The 23,694-nt window shown below is 44.5% G+C and overlaps 1 protein-coding gene across 4 annotated transcripts; it reads left to right on the top strand.

Moving 5' to 3' along the window:
* Nucleotides 1-13,446: 13,446 nt before the first annotated feature.
* Nucleotides 13,447-20,852, top strand: Ift22 (intraflagellar transport 22). Of its 4 annotated transcripts, XM_045143664.1 has the most exons (6): nucleotides 13,535-13,599; nucleotides 17,193-17,269; nucleotides 17,937-17,989; nucleotides 18,093-18,166; nucleotides 18,292-18,494; nucleotides 20,011-20,852. In XM_045143664.1, exons 3-6 carry the CDS (start codon nucleotides 17,960-17,962, stop codon nucleotides 20,157-20,159), a joined length of 456 nt encoding a protein of 151 aa, XP_044999599.1. In that variant the 5' UTR covers nucleotides 13,535-13,599; nucleotides 17,193-17,269; nucleotides 17,937-17,959; the 3' UTR covers nucleotides 20,160-20,852. The 4 variants fall into 4 exon arrangements, with proteins under 4 accessions (XP_044999598.1, XP_004666345.1, XP_044999599.1 ...); XM_045143663.1 differs by lacking the exon at nucleotides 18,093-18,166 and having other exon boundaries at nucleotides 13,447-13,599; nucleotides 17,937-18,026; nucleotides 18,292-18,470; XM_004666288.2 differs by lacking the exon at nucleotides 18,093-18,166 and having other exon boundaries at nucleotides 13,448-13,599; nucleotides 17,937-18,026.
* Nucleotides 20,853-23,694: the final 2,842 nt, after the last annotated feature.

Genomic DNA, 23,694 nt, shown 5'->3' with positions numbered 1-23,694 from the left:
AACAAAAAAAATTTTTTTAATTAGGACTGGAGAGATGGCTTAGCAGTTAAGTGAATGCCTGTGAAGCCTAAGGAACCCGGTTTGAGGCTCGATTCCCCAGGACCCACGTAAGCCAGATGCACAAGGGGGCGCATGCGTCTGGAGTTTGTTTGCAGTGGCTGGAGGCCCTGGCGCGCCCATTCTCTCCCTCTCTCTCCCTCTCTCTCTCTCTCTCCCTCTTTCTCTTTCTGTTGCTCTCAAATAAATAAATAAAAATAAACAAAAAATATTTAGAAAGAGAGAAAACACAATTCTATATATGGAAACACACTCTGCAGCTGTCTCCCACCAAGAAAAGAAACTCTAGGGGGCAGAAACCATGGAGAGCCGTCTCTGCAAGCCTGTGCCTGTCAAGTTCCTGGCACTGCCTTCTCCCAAAACCCAGGCCAGAGACCTAAGTGTCTCATGCCCAGATTCATGCCCAAAGTGGAAGTGGGGACAAAATTCCCTTCAATTTTTCTAGGCATGCAAAGCAACAACTTTTTTTTGAGGTTCCTCAACCTCTGAAAGTTTTTTAATTTTTTTAACATATACAAAAGAACGTGCATAGTACATAGGAGCTATGAAGAAATAGTAATAAAATACCATCTGGGAACATAGAATGGGGCCAAAAAGTATGGAAATGCTTGGGGAAGGAGAAAACTTTCAAAGGGAAATAGAAATCAGCTTGAAGGGGGGCTGGAGAGATGGCTTAGCGGTTAAACGCTTGCTTGTGAAGCCTAAGGACCTCGGTTCGAGGCTCAGTTCCCCAGGTCCCACGTTAGCCAGATGCACAAGGGGGCGCACGCGTCTGGAGTTCGTTTGCAGAGGCTGGAAGCCCTGGCGCACCCATTCTCTCTCTCTCCCTCTATCTGTCCTTCTCTCTGTGTCTGTCACTCTCAAATAAATAAATAAATAAAAATTAAAAAAAAAAAAAAAGAAATCAGCTTGAAGGGGATCCCAATAGTCAAACCAAGGGTGATTTCAGCATCAAAGTAAACAGTGACAGCAAGAAGAGAAAAACAGTGTATGTAATGGGAAATCACAGAGGGGTGGGTGTGTGTGTGTGTGTGTGTGTGTGTGTGTGTAACATATACATATGTATACAGTCATTCCCTGAACAACATTTCTATGATGAACTGCAAATATGATGATGGTCCTTCTTGGGGTTTCCATAGTAAATGACTCCCATAGGCTCATGTGTTTGAACACTTGGCCGCCATTGGTGGTGCCATTTTGGAAACTGTGGAACCTTTAGGAGGTAGTGGGTCACTGGATTGTGCCTTCAGGTTTTCTAGACCCAACCACTTCCTGACTGCCCTCTACTTCCTAAGTATAAAAGCAATGGGACCCGTGGCCTTATGAGCAATCCTGTGGCCATACTTTCCCCACCATGATGGATTGTATTGTTTCTTAAACCATGAGCCAAAAGAAAACCTTCCATCCTTCCTTAAGTTATTTTACCAGGTATTTTTATTTTTATTAGGGCTGGAGAGATAGCTTGGCAGCTAAAGTGTTTCCCTGCAAAGCCTTAGGGCCCAGGTTTGACTCACCAAAACCCATGTAAGACAGATACATATGGTGGCACATGCGTCTGCAATTGGTTTGCAGTGTCTAGAGGTCCTGGGGCATCTCTTCATTCTGTCTCTCTCTCTCTCTCCCCCCCACATACACACATAAATAAATAAATTTAAGAGATTAAAAATTTTTTTTAATTTTTTAAATTTATTTAATTGAGAGCGACAGGCACAGAGAGAAAGACAGATAGAGGGGGAGAGAGAGAATGGGCGTGCCAGGGCTTCCAGCCTCTGCAAACGAACTCCAGACGCGTGCGCCCCCTTGTGCACCTGGCTAACGTGAGTCCTGAGGAATTGAGCCTCGAACCAGGGTCCTTAGGCTTCACAGGCAAGCGCTTAACCGCTAAGCCATCTCTCCAGCCCTTAAAAAATATTTTATTATATTTATATAAGAGAAAAAGTTTGTGTGCACCAAGGCCTCTTGCCACTGCAAATGAGCTCCAGGTGTATGTGCCACTTTGTACATCTAGCTCTCCATGGGTACTGAGGAATTGAACCTGGGCCATCAGGCACACCAAGTGCCTTTAGCCACTGAGCAATCTTCCAAGCTCCTTTACTAGTTATTTTCTTACAGCAGTGAGAAAGATGAGTAATCCAGTCCTTCAGCTCATCAAAGAACTTAAGAATTTCCATCATCTGGTGACATAATGCCACAGCGGATTCCTTCCATGTTTGTACTGCTGTCAGTGGATATAAACTCGGCGCATGGTCATTTGTAGAGGTAGGGTACTTACAGTTATATGCGGTATGGTGGTGTGGTAGACAGCTTCAGGTTCGCTGAGATGAACTTTTAGACCAGGCACAGTTATGGAGGAAGGGATGTTTATTTCAGGTTACAGAATCAGGGGAAGTTCCATAATGGCAGAAAAAAGGCCAAGCAGAGGTGGGGGAGGGGGCCACAAACCAAAAGCCATAAGCCACATCCACACAGCACACTTTAGGAACTCTAGATGGAACCAGGCACCTTGCATATCTTTATATTGGAATTTCAAACCCACCTTAGGATCTGCCCAGTGACATCTCCAGTGAGGGGGCTACAGATCCAAACGACAAACTAATAAAACACTGGATGTATTGGAGGCCATCTATTCAAACTACCACATCATGCCTCTGTCCCACAATAGATTTAAACCCATCTGCCGGGTGTGGTGGCTCATGCCTTTAATCCCAGCAATCAGTAGGGTAGGCAGAGGTAGGAGGATCGCTGTGAGTTCGAGGCCACCCTGAGACTGCATAGTGAATTCCATGTCAGCCTGGGCTAGAGTGAGACCCTACCTTGAAAAACCAAAAAATAAAAAATATAAATATAAATAAATAAAACCACCACACATTGTAACTTGTATGTAGGCTAATTTCAAAGGTTCTCACAGTTTTGACCAACTTAAGATAGTTTTAAAGTCTTAAATCATCTCTGAGATTTAAGATTTTTTTTTTTAAGCTGTGAATCCGGTAAAGTCAAACAAGTTAAATACTTTTAATATATAAAGGCACAGAGTAAACACATTAAACTGGTATAAAGCATAGTAAGGACAGACTAGAACAATGTTAAACTCAACAACCGTCAAACAAACATTAAACTTTTGTAGCTTAAGTCCAATACAAGCAGAGACTGAGAGCTTTTAGATTTTTTAGATTTCGCCCCCACCCCCAGCTGAACAGAGTAGATGGGAAAAACTTTTATTCCAGGTCAAGAGTGTACCCCATGGTAGCCCTGCACAGTCCTGGTATATCTAAAACATTTTTGGGGTTTTATGTAACCATGGTCTGTTTTTAAAAGGCTTTTTCAGCCTATTTATGAGGCTCACCATGCCCCTGTCTATATGTCACAACTTAGCAACAGCTGCTGAAACTGTGTGTATTTTATGACCACTTTACATATTTTTTATGTTTTTAAAACCAGTACCAGATACCAGATGTGCAGGACACAGCCATATTTTTAATTTAGGGACTAAATAAATTGTAACCTTGAAAAACAGTTTGTTTTTTTGTTGTTGTTGTTAACTCTTTTCAAAAGAGTTTGTATGTTTACCATAGTTTTTTTAGGCATTTTTTATTGTTTTAATGTAAAGCAGTTGGGCCATTTTTTAAGATTGTTAATGTTTTTGACAATAGCAGCATTAGTAACCTAAAATGAGTCTCAGTGTCTGTAATTTTAACTTGTTTGAGGTTTTTAAACTTAAATTTTTAGCTTTTTTTCTTATTTCTTTTCTTTTCTTTTTTCTTTTTCTTTCTTTCTTTCTTTTTTTTAAGATAGGGTCTTGCTCTAACCCAGGCTGACTGGGAATTCACTATGTCATCTCAGAGCAGCCTTGAACTTACAGTGATCCTCCTACCTCTGCCTCCCAAGTGCTGAGATTAAAGGCATGCACCACCACACCCAACTTTAACTTAAATTTTTAAATCTTTTAGTCCAATATCTTTAGCCAAGCACATTAGTGTATTACAAGTTTAACCTTGATCAAACTCTTTGGGCCTGGGCAGCAGAATGCAGTCAAACCTTATGTCAGTAGACCAGTTTTAACAAAGTCTTTTGTCATCTTTATTTTTTCTTAGAAAGTTTATAAGCTGAGCCTCTACTTTTAATTTTTTTGTACTTGGTATTTTTAAACTCTCATAAGAATAGTGTATAATACTTGGCTTATCATCACTCCAGAAGGTGTTTTAGTTGTAAATATCAAGTTTATGTCCATTCCTTCAGAACAAAAGTTTTTTTGATATCTTATTTTTACTTATTTATTTGAAAAAGAGAGAGAGAGAAAGGACATGCCAGGGCCTCCAGTCACTGTAAACAAACTCCAGACATATGTGCCCCCTTGTGCCTCTAGCTTACATGGGTCTGGGGGATCAAACTGAAGTTCTTTGGCTTTTTGTTGCGCCCCTCCCGCCAGCAGGAAGAACAACAACAACAGGATTCTTCTCAAGCACACTTTATTGGGAGCTCCAGACTGAAAGAGAGAAGGACCCTGACCCTACAGAGCCCCAAGCTTATATACTAGTGGTCAGATGATTGTGCAGTGTCGTCTGATTGGCTTAAGTCTCATCAGTTGACTATGCATCACCCAATCGGGATAGGTGAGCAGCCATGTTAGGATAACATCATGTGCTCATGCACAGACAATTAGGATACAAAAGCAGTAAACAAGCTGACACAGCAAAGCCTGATAAAGCCAGCAAGGCTTCCCACAGTAGCTGACACAGCAAAGCCTGATAAAGCCAGCATGGCTTCCCACAGTTCCCCCTTTATAAAATTGTTTTGAACCTCAGGATACCCGATCCAGGACCGGCCCTCATGATGGCCAGTCCGATCAAGGGTAGAGCCCAAGACCAAAAGCCTGCTTCAGCACCTTCCCGAGTGCAATGGAAAAATTCCTTCAGGGTGCAAAGGCTGCTCATGCAGGAATGTAAGCCTTCCAAGGTGCAATGACAACAAGGTCACTTGGTGTGCAAAGGCCTTACAGTAAGCAGGGTGGAACTAACCATTTTGCAGGCTTGCCAGCCACACTTGTGGAGATGCTCCTTGATCCAAGGCTATAAGTGCCTGAACAATCTTTATGTTATCCTGGTGACGTTGTCGTCTGATTCGACAGATAAGCCAGAGACAGAACACCATACCACACAAAAGGGCTGCTCCAAACATAGCCACCCCCACCCATTCCTTAAAGAAAGAAAATGCAGAAGATAACCAAGAAGTAAAATCTCCCAAAGAGATTGGCTCTAAATGAGTTCCATTCAGCTGTACAATCTGGAACAGTAACTTCCGAGATAGCTGCTCTCCTTCACGCGTCCAGTTTCCTGCCAAAAATTCAGCTAGCTTGCGACTCTGATTAAAAGAAGCAGTAAAATTAAATTGCAAAGGAGTAATACACAAATGTTGATACTGAGACACACATCCAAGTTGTATTATTTTATATAATTCCTCTACTTGATTTTGCACCAAATCTACTCTTTGATTGACTAGATGAATACCAGCAAGAAGGTGTGTATTAATTGCTTTTTGTGTTTCTAATGCTGTAGAAGTCTTTTCTACTATATTATTAACAACTTCCACAGTTTGGGCCTGAGATGTCATGGCAATAGCAGCAGTAGTTGCTGCTGCAGCTGAAATGACGATGGCGGAAATGATTGCTGCAGTAATACCAAAATCTCTTTTATGACGAATAAGTCCTACTAAAGGAAAGGTATTTGGATCCGCCTCTACTGGAATGGGGACAAAAGTAGGTAATTTTACTATTAAAGTTAGATTAACTCTAGCATTCCAGCACTCTGCAAGCCAACATGTGATATTTCTACAATCTATCAAAGAGATGTTAGTGCTAGCATTTGTTGTCAGAAAAAAGAATGGAGCTTGTACACAAATTGAGGCTGGATTGAAGCTACTATTAATCCATTGGTGATTTTTATTTATGTCTTTAATATAAATTTTATCATTTATATTAACTCTAACTGTTGAAACATTCCATAATGCATGTTTAGTTCCCAATAATCCTGCTAAAGCTGACACATCTGCCATTGAACCGGCCTTATTGGACAGAAGCCATTTATACCAGGGCCAACCAGCACTATTACTAAGAGTATCATCTCCTTTACTTTTAAATTGGTAACGCCTTAATGGAGGGGTCATTTGAAATCCCTGTAAGATCTGTTTCTGGATTTTATCTGAACTCTGACATGGAGTAAAAATCGGAGGAAATGCATAATTAGGTTCACACCAGGGAGCACCTTTTACATTACTAGCATATATCTTAAGATTGGGCTGTCTAGAAGGGACAGTCACTTCACTCTGTATCAATAATGTGGTAATATTAACATTTGTAACATTACCTCCCTCTCCTGACCCATTTTGTTTTTTTCTTAGTAATCTGAGTTAAAGTTGCAAGTATTATACTCATATCAACTTTAGACTTTTCTAATGGGTCCTGCCAAGCACTAAGATTTTGTTTTTGTAATACAATACATGGGGGAGCTAGGTTCTTATTACCCTGGAAAAAACACAAAGTGCCATTCAGATGAAAAGAAGTTTGATTATAAATTGTTGGTGTTTGCATAGGATCCCTGATGCAAGGCATTTCCCCTTGGCAAGATGTGGAAAATAGAGTAGGTAAGACACTAGAATATGAATGAACTGGCATAGGGACAGGCCATGTTCTGGCCACAGCCCAAAACTGCATCTTAATTCCCATTATCATCATCGGCAGGAACAGGCTCAGGATCATCAGTAGTAATACGGAGGTTGTCATTCCTTGTTGTCTCATGACGCACGATTCGAGTCAACCGCTCTGGCACCCAGATAGGATCAGCTTGGCCCTGTGGAAAAACACAAACAGCTCCCCTGGATCTGGCTATAACTGGATCCGGGCCTTTCCAGACATTTTCAAGTACATCCTTATATCCTATAGCTTCATGATATCTATTATTGGTATTAGGATCCTCAAAGACTGGATAAGCACTAGCCAGCTTTTTCCAAGTATCTGGTTTTATCAGACTACATCCGGACGAAGGACGTGCCCCAAACGGAAGTCGGCCATCTTGTTGTTTACACTTTTTACTCATAGAAGCATAAGCTGGAGGAGAAGCAAAGACGCCATCTTGTCTGGGTCTAGAACACTCCCGACCACATTCAGTCTCTACTTTCTCAAAATCCTGTTCTTCCTCTGGAGTTAATTCTTCTCCCTCAGATTCACTAGAACTTTCTATATATAAATTTGCAAGTTCCATTAAATCTGGATATAACTTAGGACCTGAATTTGGCCCTTCCTTTTGTGATTCATTTTTATTCTGTGCACTTTTATTCTGTTCTATTTGAAACCTAGGTTCTCCTTTTATTTTAACCTTTTTTTGTTTTCCCCTTTTACTTTCTTCAGACTCTGACATACTATCTTGATGATGTGCTAATATGCGTTGACCTTCCCTGATCATTTCTTCACAATGTTTGTCCTCCAAACAGGATCGCACCAAACGCCATAAGGGCTGTGTACCTGCGCGCAACTTTCGCGTTTCTGACTCACGGTCAATGTCTCTGCCTAATTTATCCCAGCAGGTCAAATTTAAACCTCCAGTCAGCTCAAACCAAGGCGCTATCATAGCCACTTCTTCCAAAAACCCTTTAAGAGTTTTATCTGAAATCTTAAGTCTACGTTGTGTTAGTACTTCCTGAAGTGGCTCCAAAAAGGTGGAGTGGTGCTGTCCCATTTTGCAACCTTATGTATGTTACTTAGAGATCAGTTACAGGCCAAAACTTATCATATAGCACCAGGGGAACTTACCGGTACCGCCGCTCCGTGTGTTGAGTTCTGAATCCTCCCTCGGAAGTATCCTCAGGGGTCCTCTCAATTGGCCGTTTGTTGACAAGTTCCCGGGTTTTCGGCACCACTTGTTGCGCCCCTCCCGCCAGCAGGAAGAACAACAACAACAGGATTCTTCTCAAGCACACTTTATTGGGAGCTCCAGACTGAAAGAGAGAAGGACCATGCAAATGCCTCAATCACTAAGCCATCTCTCCAGCCCCAGAACAAAAATCTTAAAAGACCAAAATCCACATGGTCATATTACCCCACTCCTGGTACCAATTTCTGTAGTAGACAGCTTTAGGTTTGCTGAGATGAACTTTTAGACCAGGCACAGTTTACAGATCCAGGGGAAGTTCCATAATGGCAGAAGAAGGACCAAACAGAGAGAGAGAGAAAGAGAGAAAGAGAAGCCACAAGCCAAAAGCCACAACCACACAGCATACTTCAGGAACTCCTGATGGAACTAGACACTTTGCATATATTTATGTTGGAATTTGAAACCCACCACCACACCTTAAAAACTGCCCAGTGACACCTCAGCAAGGTGGCTACAGATCCAAACTACAAACTAATAAAACACTAAACTTGTTGAAGGTCATCTATTCAAACTACCATGGGAGGTTTGAATAAGATGTCCCCAATAGGCTCATGTATTTTGAGTATTTGGTACCCACCTAGTGGCAATTTGGGAGGCGGAGCCTTGCTGGAAAGGTGTGTCATGGAGGGCAGACCTTGAGGTTTACTCGCCCAGCTTCAAGCGCTCCACCCAGATATGTGAGAATATGCAATGCCCAGTCTCTTCCCTAGAAACTGTAAACCTGAAATAAACCTGTTCTTTCCATAAACTGCTTCTGGTCAAGTGTTTTGTTCCAGCAATGTGAAAGTAATTGCAACATACAATATGTAACATTTGGATTTGGTAACAATAATAAATGGCTATGTTACTGACTTATGTATTTTCTATTCTCATTCATCATTATTTTTTTAATTTAATTTTATTTTAGAGATAGTGTGTGAGAGAGACAGAGAGAAGGAGAGAATTGGCACACCAAGGCCTCAGTCACTGTGATGGAACTCCAGATGCTTGTGCCACCTAGTGGGCATGTACAACCTTGTGCTTGCTTCACTTTTGTGCATCTGGCTTACATGGATTTGGAGAGTCAAACATGGATCCTTAGGCTTAGCAGGAAAGCACCTTAGCCACTAAGCCATCTCTCCAGCCCCTAAAAATATTTTTATTTATCTACTTGAGAGAGATGTATGGGAGTGGGGGAGAGAGAGAATAGGCATGCCAGAGACTTTTGCTGCTGTAAACAAAATCCAGATGTATGTGTTGCTTTTTTACATGGGTAGTGTGTAATTGAACCTGGGCTGGCAGACTTTGCAAGCAAATGCCTCAAGCCACTGAGAAGTCTTGCCAGCCTATCATTTATCATTATTTTAGCACATAGTCTTACTTAAAAATTCAGTGTGTGGCTCAGAGGCAGAATGCCTATCTAGTTACTACTTAGTTACTTTCTAATTGCTGTGAACAAATAGCCTGACCAGAAAAACTAAAAAACTAAAAAAAAAAAAAAAAAAAGTGCCTTTTATAGTAGTTAAGTTATAACTCAATGTTGAATTTATAAGGGACAAAGTTTGGTGGGAAAGCACTTATCTTTCCCCTTCTTTCCTTAAACACAAGCATAATACCCGGAGATAGAACTGCCACTTTTTTTGTTTGTTTGGTTTTGGGTATTTTGTGTTTGTTTGTTTTTTCGAGGTAGGGTCTCACTCTGGCCCAGGCTGACCTGGAATTCACTCTGTATTCTCAGGGTGGCCTCGAACTCATGGCAGTCCTCCTACCTCTGCCTCCCAGAGTGCTGGGATTAAAGGCCTGTGCCACCATGCCCAGCTGTTTTTTTTGTTTTTTTGAGGTAGGGTCTCATCTAGCCCAAACTGACCTGGAATTCACTCTGTATTCTCAGGGTGACCTCAAACTCATAACGATCCTACCGCTGCCTCCCGAGTGCTGGGATTAAAGGCATGCACCACCATGCCCAGCAAACTGCCACTTTTTTAAGTTTTTTTTTAAATATTATGTATTTATTACTAAGTAGAGAAAGACAGAAGAGAGACATGGCCTCTAGCCACTGCAAACAGACTCCAGATGTATATGCCACTTTGGGTTTTCTTTCTTTCTTTTTTTTTTTTTTTGGCTTGATGTGGGTACTGGGAAACTGAACTTGGGTTCTTGAGTCCTGCAGGCAAGCACTTTAACCACTGAGTCATTCTCCAGCCCTGTTTTAATTTATTTTTTGTTTATTTATTTTGTAACTTTTTTATGAGAGAGAGCAAGAGCAAGCAAGCAAGCGAGAGAGAGAGGGCGGGGGAGAGAGAGAGAGAGGAGAGAGGGAGGGAGGGAGAGAATTGGCACAACAAGGCCTACAGATACTTGCACCACCTTGTGTGCATTTGCAGCCTGTGCACTTGTGTCTCCTGGTGCATCTGGCTTACGTGGGACCTGGAGAGTTGAACATGGGTCCTTAGGCTTCACAGGCAAGCACCTTAACCATTAAGCCTGAACTGCCACTTTTTGATTATAAGACAGCAAGTATTAAGACAAAAGACTGAAGTTAGCAAAGAAAAACAAAAAGAAAGAAAGAAAGAAGGAAGGAAGGAAGGAAGGAAGGAAGGAAGGAAGGAAGGAAGGAAGGAAGGAGGGAAGGAAGGAAGGAAAGAAAGAAAGAAAGAAAGAAAGAAAGAAAGAAAGAAAGAAAGAAAGAAAGAAAGAAAGAAAGAAACAGCCAAAAGTGCCTGGTAGCTTCCACACCAGCCTAGACTGTCCTGCCCTCAACCTTCTTCCAGACCTTCTTGTCGCCTCCACTGTTTCTCTAAATTAGGAGCTAGTCTAAGCTTTGATCACCAAAGGGATCTCAACCAAGTGGGCCTGGCAATACTCTAGGCACCTCTACTGGGTGAGGAGACTAGACAGAAAAAGACTCTCCTTTGATCCCTGTCTTCTAGTCTGCTGACACTTTTATCAGAGACTGGTTTGTCCCCTTTGTTTGTTTTCACCCAGTAAAGGGAAAACTGAAGGAGAATGACGCCTGTGCTGGTGACACATCAAAGTGACAGGGTGTTGCCAGTGTCTAACCTGATTAGGCCTCTACCCAGATAATCAAATCACACCTGTGCTTATTATCTTGGGTCTTTTAAAAAAAAATTATTTATTTATTTATTTGACAGAGAAAGAGAGAATGGGCGCGCCAGGGCCTCCAGCCACTGCAAATGAACTCCAGACACGTGCGCCCCCTTGTGCAACTGGCTAATGTGGGTTCTGGGGAATTGAACGTGTGTCCTTTGGCTTTGCAGGCAAATGCCTTAACTGCTAAGCCATCCTTCCAGTCCTATCTTGGGTCTTTTACCCTTGTCTAACCTGCTTAGGACATTCTAGAGAGAAGCTAGATTTACTTAGGGCCATTTTAAAACCCATCTTCTCACTGATTTAATCTAGCATCTGAGACTTAACCATTCTATCATTGTAAATTTACAGAGAACCATCAACAAAACTTTCCTTAGGGAAAAAAACTTTATTTTAGCACCCCAAATTTCTTAGTATAAGTACTTAAGGTTCTCCCTTGATCATTTCTGTAACCAAGAACCTCTTTAAAATAAGTGTAACCTAGAAAAAATGATAACCAGGTTTGTTTTCTCTTATCTATTCAGCATACACATGTAGACTTTATCACATTCCCTTTTGTACATCTTATGAAATATATTTTGCAAAGACATGGAAACAGATTAAAACATTTTAACTTGAAATACTAGGGCATAATCTAAGGCTTGTATTTAGGATAGCATATTAACATGAGATATATCTTTTGAGGGGGGAAATAAAAGCATTAAAGGGCTGGAAAGATGGCTTAGCAGCTAAGGCACTTGCCTGCAAAGCCAAAGGACCCATGTTCAATTCCCCAGGACCCACATAAGCCAGATACACAAGGTCATGCATGTGTCTGGTGTTTGTTGCAGCAGCTGGAGGCCCTGGCATGCCCATTCTTTTTCTATCTGCCTCTTCCTCTCTCAAATGAATAAATAGCATTAAAGCAGGCCAACACAACCATAGTAGGATTTTGTTATTGCAAATTATTTCCCTCTAAAACCCCACCAAGACCCTCCACATTATTTTCACTGTTATTTTTTTTCCACTTAGAATGTGTCATATATATATATATAAGATTGTATGTGTCTAACTATCTCAGCAACCATTTCAACAAAACAATCTTCAAAGGTACATGACTTTCTGTGCGTGTGCATGTTCATGTAGGCAACATGCATGTGTGTGAGTACACATGTGTGGGGGGGGCTACTGGCACGTGTGTGCACTTCTGTGTGGAGGACAGAAAACAACAGGTGTCAGTCCTTAGGAACACAGTCCGGTCTTTTGAGATAGGGTCTCTCTTTAGTCCGAAGCCCACCAGTTAGGCTTTCCAGGGACCCTCCTGTCTCCACCTTCCCAGCGCTGGGATTACAGGATCTTGCTGCCATGCCTGGTGCTTTCTGGTGGGTTCTGGGAATTGAACTCAGGTCCTTTACTAACTGAACTATCTCCCCAGCTTTTAGCAGGCACATTTTGAGATTCATTTTATTTATTTATTTATGACAGAGAGAGGGACAGTGAGAATGGGTGTGCCAGAGCCTCTAGCTACTCCAGATGCAAACGCCACCATGTGCAGCTGGCTTACAGGGGACCCAGAGAATCAAACCTGGGTCCTTAGATTTCACAGACAAGTGCCTTAACCACTAAGACATCTCTCCAGCCCTAGAAAGTGTATTTTGATTTACTTTAATTATGGGGGAAGATACTATTTTTGAGTGTGTGGGGGGGGTATTTTTATTTTTGAAGACAGGGTTTTGCCAAGCTGACATCAAACTAACTATATGTAACCCAGGTTGGCCTGGACTTAGCAATCCTCCTACCTCAGTCTCTCAAATATTGGGATTCCAGGGTTGCACCACCCACATCCATCTCCAAATATACCCATTTTTATAAAAACTACACAGATGGCCCTGCTTCCTAACCTAAGGCAGAACAAAGTGCTTGAATTTAGAAGTAATGTCCCCAGGAACCTGCACTAACTGAATAACGCTGGTAATCATCCTTCCGCTTTTTCCCCTCCATCAGATCCAAGGTGAGAAGGGGAAGCCCTTTACAGAGCCCAGAGCCTCACTTTTTTTCCTTATGTTTTTGCTCCTTGGCTGTGATCAATCTGATCCCAATGTGAGCAGAGCCAGAGGCCCAGCTTGCAGCCTGCCTGAGCAGTACCGTGGCCCTCTGAAGCTCTCAGGGTGACTGTGAGGGACACAACAGATGAAAGGTAGGCCATTCCATTGCCCATTCCGTCCCTGAGTCTCACACTTCCGGCCTGGAGGCTCTACTTTCCATCCTCAGGCCGCCCGCTCCCGCTCACCCATTTGCGTTTTATTTTTTCCTTCTCGGCTCCCGTCTCACGCCCACTTTCCGCGCGCCCTTCCGGAACCGTCCGAACCTCTCCGACTCCAGCGCGCTGCGGCGCTCCAGGTCGCCATGGAGACCAAGGCAGCCAATCAGCGCGGCGGCTTGCGCTCGCTCTGACGGCGCGCGGGATCCCAGGACGCGCAGCGGGTTTCCACGGGCTCCGGGCCGGAGGACAGAGATGCTGAAGGCCAAGATCCTCTTCGTGGGGCCCTGCGAGGTGAGCCCAGGCCCAGGAGGCGAGCGGGAGGGGGGGGGGGGTATCCCCTAGGATTGGGACTTGTCCCCGTCCAGAACTCCCAGCTGCGTTCCTTGAGCCCCCTCCACCCCAAGGAGACGACGTAGAAGAATCCCGGGATACAGAGGCCCACGGTTGTGAGAGACATCTTTGGAAACAGAGTCCGGCCTCCTCGTGACTCTTGTCCGTCTCAAGTGAATTGTGTGGATCGAGAGAACCCAGGGCAGACTAGATTAGATGTGGTCCGGGAGCAAATGGCGTGTGTGTGTGTGTGTGTGTGTGTGTGTGTGTGTGTGTGTGTGTTTTGCAATGGAGATGACTACATAATTAGCACAGTGCACGAAAATAAAATTCACATAGAATGAACTAAATGCGCAAAAATAAATAAGTTATAGAAGGAAGTCAGGTGAGGTGGTGCATAACTGTAATCACAGTACTGTAGAGGCAGAAGCAGGAGGATCACCAAAAATTCAAACCAGCCTGGGCTACATCGGCAGTTCTGAACCAACGTGGGGCACAGTGTGAGACTTTTATATATATATATATGATTACAGATATGCCTCAAAAAAATAAATATTTTAAGAGGTAGGTAAACCTTCAGTTCCATAACATATTAGAATTTCCTAGACAGTTTGTTAAAATTCACATCTCCGAAGGTTTTGTTTTGTTTTGTATCCTCATAGATTCTTGCTATGGAGCCCAGGGGCTGGCTTTGAACTTGAGATCCTCCTGCTTCAGCCTCCCAAGTGCTGATATTACAGGCCTGTGCTATCCTGCCCTTCATTCAGCAGAGCTATGAGTTAGTTGGTCCAGGAAGAGCCTGTGAACGTGGGTTTTGCACATCATAGCTTTTAATAACTTTATCTCTAAGATGATACTGATGTTGTTTGTCCAATTTATTTATGAGAGAAAGAGAAAAATGAAGATAGAGAGAGAGGGAGAGAATGGGCATGTCAGGGCTTCTGGCCACTGCAAGTGACCTCCAGATGCGTGCACCACCTTGTGCATCTGGCTTTATGTGGGTCCTGGAGAATCAAGCCTGGATTGTTAAGCTTTGCCTTAACCACTGAGCTGTCTCTGCAGCCCTACATCTGTTTTTGTTTGTTTGTTTGTTTGTTTTTAAAGGTAGCATCTCCCTCTAGCCCAGGCTGACCTGGAATTCACTATGCAGCCTCAATTGACCTCGAACTCATGGCAATCCTACCTCTGCCTCTCTAGTGCTGGGATTAAAGGTGTGAGCCATCATGCCTGGCTCCCACATCTGTTTTTAACATTGAGTTACAGAAGGTCTGTGTAGTGTGTGTGCGTGTGTGTGGACCAGAGGTGGACATTGGATATTTTTCTCAATCACTCTTTACCTTATTTTCTGAGACAAGGTCTACTGAGCAACCTTGAGCTTAGACTAAATAGGCAATTTCCACCTCCCAGGTACTGAGTTTACAGGTACAAGCCACCACGCTGTTTTTGTTTTGTTTTGTTTTTCGAGGTAGGGTCTCACTCTGGTCTAGGCTGACCTGGAATTAACTCTGTCATCTCAGGGTGGCCTTGAACTCATGGCAATCCACCTACCTCTGCCTCCCGAGTGCTGGGATTAAAGGCGTACACCACCATGCCCATGTTTTTATATGGGTGCTGGGAATCTGAACTCAGATCTTCATGCTTGTGCAGCAAGCATTTTACTTAGGGAGACATTTCGTCATCTGAGAAGTTCTTAAAAAAAAAACAAAAACACCACCTTACAAAAAAGAGGAAGGTTTAAGCCCAATGGCATGACGACACATGGCTATAATCTCAATACTAGGAGTCTGAGGCAGGAGAATCACAATGGGGTTAAGGCCAGCCTGAGCTACATAGTGAGTTTGTGGGTAGCTTTGGCTACATGACAAGACCCTACCTCAAAGCAACAAAAAGTAAGGAATTAAACAGAGTCTAATTGCAGAGGGCAGCGAGATACTGCCCAGAGAAATGGAGGAATAATTTTGGAGGCAAGAGAAAGGTGGTTGTATATTCAAGTATGTGTAGTGTTCAGTGGGTGGTGCAAATGCATATGGAGATCTAAACAGCAGACCACGCTGTTGAGGAGGAAATGGGACCCATAGTTAGATGGGTGCTTTCAGTGCAGGTGTCAGGAAGGTATGTGTGCATGTGCGTGTGTATGTGCATTTGTGTATGTCTGTATGTGCAGATGCATGTGTATGTACATATATGGAGGACAGAGGCCATCAGCACCTGTCTTCCTCTATCACTTTTCCACCTTTGTGTGTGTGTGTGTGTGTGTATGTGTGTAGTATGGTGCACATGTGTGTACAGATACATGTGCCCCATGAATGTGTGTGGAGGTCAGAGCAGAACATCAGATATCCCCCCCCCCATCACTTATGCAACTGTTTCCTTGAGCTGGAGTCTCGCACTGTTCCGGAGCTTACCATTTTCTTCATGAACCCCAGAGATTCTCCAGTGTCTGCTCACTGCCCATAGGACTAGGGTTACAGACATGCATGACCATGCCCAGCTGTTTATGTATGTGCTGGGAAATAGAACTTGAGTGGTCTTAGGCCCTCTGTCCCTTCTGCTTATGTGGGAAGTGCTCTTAACCTCTGAGCCATCTTTCTAGCCCCTCCACCTTACTAATAATTTCATGATGATGCTTTCATGTATGTGTATAATGTACTTCGGTCATGTTCACCCACCACCATTGCCCTTTTTTGTCCTTATTCCACTCTCATTGACCCTCCTTTCCCAAATAATCTCCCTTCTATTTTTCTTTGTGTGTGTGTGTGTGTAAAACAATGAATTTGATTAGGATTAATGACAGGAGCATAATGAGGGGTTATTTACCATACATAGGCAGCTTACCAGTGGCTACATCACTGAAGGAAATGTCTGTCCTTCCCCCCAGCAACGAGTAATTGCTAACAAATTCTCAGGCCCCTTCCCTCTCCATAGTGAAATGTTGTCAGGCCCACACTTGTGCAGACTGTCACAGCTCTGAGAGTTCAGGAGTTCTGGAGGTATGTCATGCCTGGAAGACAGGGTTCTACAACACTCACTCCATCCACTGGCTCTTAGATTGCTTCTGTCCTCTTGTTTTTATTTACTGAGACAGGGTCTACCTATGTTGCCCGGGCTTGCCTCAGAATCATGATCCTGCATCAGCCTCCCAAGTAGTGGGAGATCACAGGCGTGTACCACCACCTGTGACTAGTGAGATCTCTTTTATGGCCTGTTTTTCTGTTCTTGAACAAAGACCTTTATTTGCTCATTTCATTTTTATTTCTAAAATTTATTTATTTGCAAGGAGAGAGAGAGAGAATATGGGTGTGCCAGGGCCTCTAGCTGCTGTAGACAAACTCCAGATGCATGGGCAACATTGTGCATCTGGCTTTACGTGGGTACTGGGGAATCAAGCCCAGGTTGTTAGGTTTTGCAGCTAGGTGCCTTAACCACTGAGCCATCTCTGTAGCCCTCTTTACTTTTAGTACAGAGGAGTGAACCCAGAGTGTTGTTCTTGCTAGGTAAGCTGTCTACTAACTGAGCTATATCCCCATTCCCTTTATTTGATCTTATTTTCACAGAGTGGAAAAACAGTTTTGGCCAACTTTCTGACTGAATCTTCAGACATCACCGAATACAACCCCACACAAGGGGTGAGGTGAGCCTGCCCAATCTACATCCCATAGAGTGGCCACTACACACCTCCTGGTTTTGCTGTTGTAGCAGTTATCTTCTCATTGCTGGGACAAAACAAACAGCTGGAGGGAGGAAAGGGCTGATTTCAGGCCCTCAGTTTCAAGCAGAAGCTTCATCATGGGGGTCAAAGCATGGCAGAGCAGAAAACCAGCTCCCATCTTGTCATGGCAGCTGGGAAGGAGCAGTAAGAAGGAGCTAGCTAGTGAACATCCAGCCCCAGTGGGTCTGGACCAATAAACCTCAAGGAACGCCCTTAGTAACACACGTACCATAGCAAGGCTTCACCTCCCCAAGGCTCCAGGATTCAGCGTGAGGCTTCATCCCAAACACAGGAGGCTGCTGGGAACGCTTTACATCCACACCACCACAGGTGCCGTCAGCATTCCAAAACTGCAGTGCTGCCCAAGTAAGGGTACAGCTGCTGCTGTTTCTTTGTTTTGGGGTTTGGTTTTTTTTTTTTTGGTATTTTTTAAGGTAGGGTCTCACTGTAGCTCAGGCTGACATGGAATTCACTATGTTGTCTCAGGGTGGCCTCGAACTCATGGCGATCCTCCTACCTCTACCTCCCCAGTGCTGGAATCAAAGGCATGTGCCACCATGCCCAGCACTGCTGCTGTTTCTATTTTCAGGATCCTGGAATTTGAGAACCCACATGTCACCAGCAACAACAAAGGCACAGGGTGTGAGTTCGAGCTCTGGGACTGTGGTGGAGACTCAAAGTACGTTTCCTTTCATAAAGGTCTGCCTCATCAGATGACTGACAAGTTGCGGTTTCGTGTCTGCAGCTCAGCAGTAGAGCATCTGCCCAGGATTTGCCAGCGAGGGGCTGGGAGTGGGGCACGGTGCTGCCCTGGTACATGTGAGGCATTGGGTTCCATCAAAGCAATGTAAAGGTCATGACTTAATCATGACCAACTGCAGTCAGTGCACAGTGAGAAGTCAAGGTGTCCGACCCCTCGCTCTGACTCCCTTTGTGCCCGGCAGGTTCGAATCCTGCTGGCCGGCCCTGATGAAGGATGCTCACGGAGTGGTGATCGTCTTCAACGCTGACATCCCGAGCCACCTGAAAGAAATTGAGATGTGGTATTCCTGCTTCGTCCAGCAGCAGCTCCTGCAGGACAGCCAGTGCTTGCTGGTCGCTCACCACAAGCCAGGCTCTGGAGGTGACAGGGGCAGCCCCGCTCTGTGTAAGGACCCGGGATCTCCTTTCCTCTTTTGGGCTCAGTAATTTGGGCACTTGTGTACTGTTGGGTTTGGATAGTGCACTCGCTCGCTCTCTCACCCTCCCTCCCTCCCTCCCTCTCTCCCTCCCTCTCTCTCTCTCTTTCTCTTTCTCTCTTTCTGTCTCTCGGTAGGTCTCACTATATATCTTAGGCTGGTTCTTAACTCCTAATTCTCTTGTCTCAGCCTCCCAAATGGTGAGATCACAGCTATGCACCAGCCCAGCACACACTTAAGCATTTTCGTTTGTTCATGTGTGTGTGATTACTCACATGTACCTAGGTGCACATGTGTGCTTATGGAGGCCAGAGGACAACCTTGGATGTCATGCTTAGGAGCACTGTTCTTTGTTCTTGCTGTTCTTTGTAATTTATTTATTGGCTTATGCGCGTATTGGTGTGCCAGGGCCTTTTGCCTATGTGCAAGTGAACACCAGATGTCCGTACCACTTTTTACATCCTGCGTACATGGGCAGTTTGGAAATTGAACCAGGGCCAACAGGCTTTGCAGGCAAACACCTTTAAAGTCCGAGCCATCTTCCCAGCTCCCTGCCTTCAGGTGTTTTTTTCCTTTTTTAAAAATTTTACCTTTTTATTTATTTATTTATTTTTGAGGAGAGAATTGGCAAGGCCACTGTAGTCGAACTCCAGACACTTGCACCACCTGGTGGGCCTGTGTGACCTTGCACTTGCCTCACCTTTATGTTTCTGGCTTATGTGGGATCTGGAGAGTGGAACAGGGATTCTTAGGCTTCACAGGCAAGCTCATTAACCGCTAAGCCATCTCTCCAGCCCACTTTCTATAACTTTTATGAGACAGGGTCCCTCATTGACTTGGAGCTTGCCAAATAGGCTACACTGGGTGGCCAGGGAACCTCAGGGATCCCCCTGTCTCTGCTCCCCAGCACTGAGATTACAGGCACACATGCTACCATACCCAGAATTTTATGTGAGTTCTGGAAATCAAATTCAGGTCCTCATGCTTTCATGGCAAGTACTTTACTGAGCTGTCTCCTCAGCCCTGCATTTACATGTTTTCATGTGTTCTTAAGACTGGCAGCTGTGGGCAGAGTACCCGCTGTGTCTCAGCATTTGTTCTTCTCACTATATCGATCAGAATGCCAGGATGGAAGATCCATTATACCCTTTGGGCCAGGCTTTGGGCACATTAACAACAGACAGACTCCTCCCTTGAACACTTAAGAGGAGAGACAGCTGGGCCTGGTGGCATGCACATGTAATCCCAGCCTCGGGAGCTGAGGTAGAACCATTACAGTGAGTTCATGGCCAGCCTGTGGCTACAGAGTAAGTTCCAGGTCAGCTTGAGCTAGAGTGAGACCTTACCTCCAAAAAAACTGAGAGAGAAAAAGAGAGGGAGAGAGAGAGGGAGACCGATAGTATTCTAGAAGCCTCAGGTTACTAGGGGAGATGAAGTGCCCTCATTCAAAGTTCCTGCCTGATTGACTTTATTTCCCTCTGTAAGCTCCACCCCTGAACAAGCTGAAGCTGGTGCACTCGAACCTTGAGGAGGACCCGGAAGAGATCCGCATGGAATTCATAAAGTATTTGAAAAGCATCATCAATTCTATGTCTGAGAGCAGAGACCGGGAGGAGATGCTAATTATCACCTAGCTTCCCCAGCCTTCCTCCCCTAATGAAGTCAGTTTTGCTCCCCACACAGAACCTAAGACACATCCAGCTACAGAAGTTTTCCTCTCCTTGTGGCTATAAAGAAACTTTCCTCATCAGCTAGAAGGTACTCATGACAGCTGGGCACTGGGACGTGCACCTGTAATCCCAGCGGGAGGCTGAGGCAGGAGGAGTGAGAGCTCTGGGCCAGCCTGGGCTCCAAAGCAAGACTTTGTTTCACAGGAGAAGAAGGTACCATTCAGCCAAGTATATACTTCTGACCATCTGTCCTTGGTACTTAAGTTGGTTGCGAAAATGCTATCAACAAATTTTGATTCCTTGGCCCCCAACTTTTTTGAAAGAGCTGGAAAAATCAAGGGATTTTTGTGCCCTCCCCCCATAGGTGAAGTTATAAAGACAGTGGGATTGTAACTGCCGTAGCCCAAGGACGCAGCAGCAGTTGAATCCGTGTGTGCTGGTTTGAATGCGGTTTCCAGGTCTTGAGTTCGTCAGTAAAGTCTGACTGGACGAGCATCCAGCATGTGGGAGGCTTGCCTCTTGCTGCTCACAACAGACAAAAATCCTTCGCTCATGAAGCTTTCATTCTATTTTTCTCAAGCAGGTGGAGTTTAAAACTGAAGTTATATGTTTTAGATAGGCAAAATAAAAATGCACATTTTCTTTGTATCTGTATAATTATGGCGTGTTTACTTCTGGTGTGTGTACGTGCATGTGTGCAGAAGCGAGATCAGGTACCCTTCTTAGAAAAATATTTTATTTATTTTTTTAGAAAGAGACAGGCAGATAGAGAGAATGGTACGCCAGAGCCTCTGGCCACTGCAAACAAATTCCAGTTGCATGGGCCATATTGTACATCTGGTTTACATGGGTCCCGGGGAATCGAACCTGTGTCCTTAGGCTTCACAGGCAAGCACCTCAACCGCTAAGCCATCTCTCCAGCTCTCAAGTGTTCTTCTCATCGCCATTCTTTGTATTTTCTTTGAGACAGGGTCTCCTCAACCTGGAGCTGTTATCTTTTCCATCAGCGATCCTCAGTGATTCTCCTATTTCTGCCTCTCCACACCACTGCAGACTAGGGTTACAGATGTGCATGGCCATGCCCAGCTGTTCCCGGGGGGGATTGAATTCTCAGGCCCTCGTGCTTACATACCCTTTAACTGCTGAGCAGCACCTCAGCCCTAGACCTACTTCTCCCAAGCGTCAGTTACAGAGCTGTTGGCCATGAATGCACAATAGACTGGGGGAGTGATTCAGAGCACCCGCCTAGAGCCCCGAGAAAGGCTGAGGGCGTGGCTCAGGATCCGAGAGTCCAGGCAGAGACTGAGGACAGGGCTTTGGGGTAGACTGCTTGCCTAGCATGCATAAGGAGGCATTTGCTTTTTTGTTTTTTTTTTAATATTTTTTTGTCCGTTATTTATTTATTTATTTGAAAGTGACAGACACAAAGAGAAAGACAGAGGGAGAGAGAGAGAATAGGCGTGCCAGGGCTTCTAGCCACCGCAAACGAACTCCAGACGCGTGCACCCCCTTGTGCATCTGGCTAACGTGGGACCTGGGGAACCGAGCCTCAGCCTCAAACCGGGGTCCTTAGGCTTCACAGGCAAGCGCTTAACCACTAAGCCATCTCTCCAGCCAGGAGAGGGAGAGAATGGGTACACCAGGGTCTCTTGCTATTGCAGACGAACTGCAGATGCATGTGCCGCTTCATGCATCTGGCTTTACGTGGGTACTGGGGAACCAAACACAGGCTGGCAGGCTTTGCATGCAAGCAACAGACTCTGGCTTTTAATGGTAAGAACGAATTGGTGGTACAGGGGAAAAAAAAAAAAAGATTGCATAGTTTCAATATGACGTTTATAACAGTTAAATAGTTTTCTACATTTTTGTGATAGGGGACATTCTTCCTACTGAAGTTAAAAGCCACTGGAAATGTATCTGCCTACTATGTCCACTTCGAAAGAAAATATTCTGGCATTTTGAAGAGTGAAATTTAACTTTCTGCACTCTAGCAGTTCATTCCTATGTAGGCCTTTGAATGGACTTTAAAAATAATGCCTCACACCACCAAAACCTAGTCCAGACTTACTCTTTACATCCGGACTCATTGTACATTTCAAACATGTGGTGTGCCTTGTGAAATGACAATAATCTACATCTTTTTTAATTTAGTCTTGCCATTTTCCCCCTCCGCCCCCCCCCCCCAAGGTAGGGTCTTATTCTAGCTCAACTGACCTGAAATTCACTATGTAGTCTCAGGCTGGCCTCAAACTCATTGGCGATCCTCCCACCTCTGCCTCTGGAGTGCTTGGGTTGAAGGCGTGCGCCACCATGCCAGGCCAGACTGCTTTGTAAAATTTTTATTTTACCAGTCTCAATTCAGAACTCAGCTTCTTGCTTTTAACAGTGGCACCCCCAAACAATGTAAGTTCTGAAAGCAATGAGATTTGCAAGAGATCTGTTCTTGAAAAGTACGTGAAAGAAGTCACCCAATACCTCATTTGCAGTCACAGAATTGTGACTCAGCGGCATGACATGCCAATCATAATTTTGGCTATGTTACCTTGCCTATGCGTTTGTATGTTTGTACATGGCATTGCGAATGGAGGCCAATGGGTGACTCCCTCAATAAACCTCCAGTTCATTTTATGAGACGCTCACTGAACCAGAGCTCACTAGCTGGCCACTAAAGCCTAGGGATCCTCCTGTTTCTGCCTTCTCAGCGCTGGGATTACAGGCACTCACTGCTGGACCCGACTTTTACATGAATGCTGAAGATCCGAACAGAACACCAATCCCTCGTGTTTGTGCGGCAGGCACTTTTCTGACAGTACCATCTCCCCCGAGGCCCCAAAGGATTGCTCTTTATGAATAAAATAATTAGCACAAAACTCTCTCCCAGCACTCGGGTGGCAGAGGTAGGCGAACTGCAGAGTGAAGGGTGACAGTGTAGTGAGGGCGCTAAAACATACACGCCATCTGGGTGCATAGCCTGGACTGCTTAGCCACTGATGAATCCTAATTAATTGAGAGAGCTCCGCACCATCAGGAAGAGGACTAAGGACAAGTTAACCGGGCACATGCCCAACTTAGGAAATATATAAAAGTGTGTGAAACAGCACCGAGGGTTGGCATAAAGAGAAAGACGCAGCTTTTCTAAGTATTTAGAAGTCATATCTTGCGTTGGAATGGAGGACAATTCTTATCCCCCACCAGAGGTGTAATTAGTGACTACATTTCCCATAGTTCCTTGAGATGCACCGCACGCTTTGCTGGTAATTAGTGACTACATTTCCCATAATTCCTTCAGCCGCTTCACACTCTCCAGAGGGCTGTGTCGTTCCCGGGGACCCTGCGCGTCCTTAGAAACACAAAAGGCAAGAAAAAGGCGCTCTGCTCTCAAATCATTCTCTTTTAAAAATAAAATCTCCTATAGTATCAACTGTTTCTGTCTTCTGGGTCTGTCTCTTCTGTTTGCGGACCTCCGGGCTCCAAAAGCCGTGGGACTGGTCTCCATGGC

This window comes from Jaculus jaculus, chromosome 2, assembly GCF_020740685.1.
Source record: "Jaculus jaculus isolate mJacJac1 chromosome 2, mJacJac1.mat.Y.cur, whole genome shotgun sequence".
Taxonomy (NCBI): Eukaryota; Metazoa; Chordata; class Mammalia; order Rodentia; family Dipodidae; genus Jaculus; species Jaculus jaculus.
The sequence above is the reverse complement of the archived record's forward strand: the minus strand, read 5'-3'. Positions and strand labels throughout refer to the sequence as shown.